Source organism: Oryzias melastigma, linkage group LG15 (genome assembly GCF_002922805.2).
Source record: "Oryzias melastigma strain HK-1 linkage group LG15, ASM292280v2, whole genome shotgun sequence".
NCBI classification, from domain to species: Eukaryota; Metazoa; Chordata; class Actinopteri; order Beloniformes; family Adrianichthyidae; genus Oryzias; species Oryzias melastigma.
Window position 1 is genome coordinate 5403229 of NC_050526.1, and position 3219 is coordinate 5406447.

The 3219-nt window shown below is 45.7% G+C and overlaps 1 protein-coding gene across 3 annotated transcripts in view; it reads right to left on the bottom strand.

Moving 5' to 3' along the window:
- Nucleotides 1-3219, bottom strand: part of LOC112161460 (ankyrin-3) — a 118911-nt gene that overhangs the window by 8914 nt on the left and 106778 nt on the right. For all 3 annotated transcript variants that reach the window (XM_024296559.2, XM_024296557.2, XM_024296558.2), the window contains exon 44: nt 820-2203. In XM_024296559.2, coding sequence (XP_024152327.1) covers nt 820-2203 — 1384 coding nt within the window. The remainder of the gene's footprint in view (nt 1-819; nt 2204-3219) is intronic.

The window sequence follows — 3219 nt, forward strand, 5'->3', positions numbered from 1 at the left end:
AAGAGATTCTTAAGGACTGTCAATATAACTTATGCCAGATTGAGTAGTGTAATGGGCCGTAGTTTGCCCACCCCGATCTATGATGTCTGTCACAGATTGATGTTTGGTTAAGGATGCCTTTAGGTCTCTCCAATTGGTTGTTTTTTGACATGCTGGCTGTTCATAAAATCAAGGATCTGTAACCCCCGGTGTGCGGTACCAGATGCGGTACTGCACATGAACTGGTCCTTGGGACGCGACCGGTAGAGGTACCCTAACTTGGTACTGGTACCCTAACCAGGCACTGGACCGAACCTGTACCCAAGGCTGCCACTGAGAATAGGCGACTTAGGCAGCCGCCTAGGGTGCCATCTGCTGGAGGGGGCGCCATATTGCAATGATTTTTTTTTTTTTAATTTGACTGTTAGACAGTTAGATTACTCATTTCGTAACCTTCGGTATGCTGTACTGCACCCAAATTGGTCATTGGGTAGAGGTAGAGGTACCCTAACCCGGTACTGGTATCCTAACCGGACACCCATTGTGCTTTGGAGGCTTGCAGAGTCAAAAGTTCTTGTACTTTTTTTAAAATAAACTTTACAGTTACTTTTTCTAAACTAAAGCTTTTTATTTTTTTTTTTAACCAATGAGTCACAATGGAGGGGCAGAAGAGCTGGTCGTGGCTCTGGAGCTGCAGGCCCCTGAAACGGGCAAGCATGCCAAAATATAACCTTTGGCCCCACTTTGGGAACCCATGTTTTAGATATATTACGTGTCTGATAAAAAAATTACCAATAAATTATTATAGACACTATGAACTTCCTCGCTTTAAATTTCTACCTTTCTCGTCTGTTGAGCAGGTCTGAGCTGACGCTGCGGCCCGGTGTTGGTGGTTCCACGTTGACGCTGGATGCATCACTGTGCCAACCTGAAAGTGAACACACGTTCTTTTCTTCCCGTTCATGACCGCCTGGATCCCTGAGTTCAGTCGGCTCCTTGTCCTCGTCCTTCCCCTCTGAGCCTTCTTGGGTTTCTGCTTCCCCAAACATTGATCCAAACGCTTCGTCTGTCAATTCTTTGCATCTGTTCTCCTCTTCTTCTCCTAACTCCTGCCTCTGAAGGTCCTGCAAAGCTTCAACCCAAGCCCGAGGAGAGAGCTCGGCAACAGTCCGGTCCCTGACCGTCAAATCTCCTTTTTGTGCAACGCGAGCGTCTTTTTCATTGAAATCCATCCCATCCCACTGTTGAAAGCTTTCTCCGCAGTCTTCATCAGCTTTTTCAACTCCAGGTGATTGACCAATACCTTCTATGAAAGTCTTAACTTCACTTTTCTCCATTTTATGTCCAATTTCTATAAAACTATCTTTTGTTTGGCTGTGAGAGTCTTGAACTTCCTCTTCCTGAGCTGCTGTAGTCTTACAGTTATTTTCATCATCTCTTTGCTCTCCTACTACATCTGCACATCCACTTTTCTGTTCAACCAAACCAATACCTTCCTCTGCCATCTTAGACCTGTCTTTTGTTATTATCTCACACTTTCTCTCCACATTTTGAATCAAGTCCTGCTCTACCCACTTTTCCACTATCCTATGTCTTTCTGTCAACTCTGCTGCAACCATCTCACCGACTTTCTCTAATTCTTCCTGTAGTCTAAATTGACTTCCTTTAAGACCCACTTCTTCTTCTTCTAGTCCATTGAGAGCATCCGTCTGCCCTCCTCCGAATCCCACTGCTCTGTCAGGCGGTGACGGCGTCACGGACGACACCGACGACAGCGATGGGGACGACGTGGAGTAGGCCATGTCGACATCTAATTCACATCTCGCTGGGAAGGAAGGCGACCGGGGCTTGTGGGTGGGCTCCAACTCTCGATAGGTTTTGTCCTCCTCTTCGCTCATGAGCAGCTGGTCGTTCAGAGCGATGTGGGGCTTTCTGACCTTAGGAGGAAGAGGATCAGGGAGTTCAAAGGCGAGGACAGAAAGGGCGAGCTCACAGGGTCTGGGGGGACTCTTAGGGGGACTTTCCGGCTCTCCGCTTTCGGGCTCCGGATACCGGGGTGGGGGCTGATTCAGCTTGTCATCTTGGAAAGGAGAGTCTGGCTTTGGGTAATGGAGATGTTGGGAGAAGGAAGGGCTGGGGGTGATGGGGAGTTCAGACTCCAGGAAGGAGGGGCTGGAAAGCAGCGCTGCTGGGGACTGCAGCTCCGCTAGAATGCTCTGATAATCTGCAGGTGACAGGATGACAAATGTACAGACGTACACACACAACGAAGCATGCCACAAAAGAATAAAACACACCGAAAAACCCACAAACCCTACGACAAACAGCACATGACATGGGAATGACACAGAGGTGGAAGGGCAGAGCAAATATTCAAGCCACAACCAGATAAGACCTTTAGTACGGAGGGAAATAAGCATCACTCCGATTTATGCGTGCGTAATTCCTGATGTGTTCGTAACTTTGGATTTGTGCGTGCACAATTCGCGATTTGTGCGTAACTTTGGATTTATGCGTGCCTAACTCCTGATTTGTTTGTGCCTTTGGATTTGTGCGTAATTTGGACTTAAGCGTGCGTAATTCCTGATTTGTGCGTAACTTTCCATTTTTTCGTAACTTCAGATTTATGCATGCTTAATTCCTGAGTTGTTCGCAACTTCAGATATGTGCGTGCATAATTTGCGATCTGTGCGTAACTTTGGATTTATGCGTGTGTAATTCCTGAGTTGTTCGTAACTTCAGATTTGTGCGTGCATAATTCGCGATTTGTGCGTAACTTGGGATTTATGCGTGCCTAACTCCTGATTTGTTCGTGCCTTCGGATTTGTGCGTAATTTTGGACTTAAGCGCGCGTAATTCCTGATTTGTGCGTAACTTTCCATTTTTTCGTAACTTCAGATTTATGCATGCTTAATTCCTGAGTTGTTCGTAACTTCAGATATGTGCGTGCATAATTTGCGATCTGTGTGTAACTTTGGATTTATGCGTGGGTAATTCCTGATTTGTTCGTAACTTTCCATTTGTTCGTAACTTCGGATTTATGCGTAACTTTGGATTTATGCCTGCGTAATTCCTGATTTGTTCGTAACTATCCATTTGTTCGTAACTTCGGATTTGTGCGTAACTTTGGATTTATGCGTTCCTAAATCCCAAGTTTTGCGTAACTTTGGATTTATGCGTTCCTAAATCCTGATTTGTGCGTAACTTTGGATTTATGCGTTTGTAAATCTTGATTTGTGC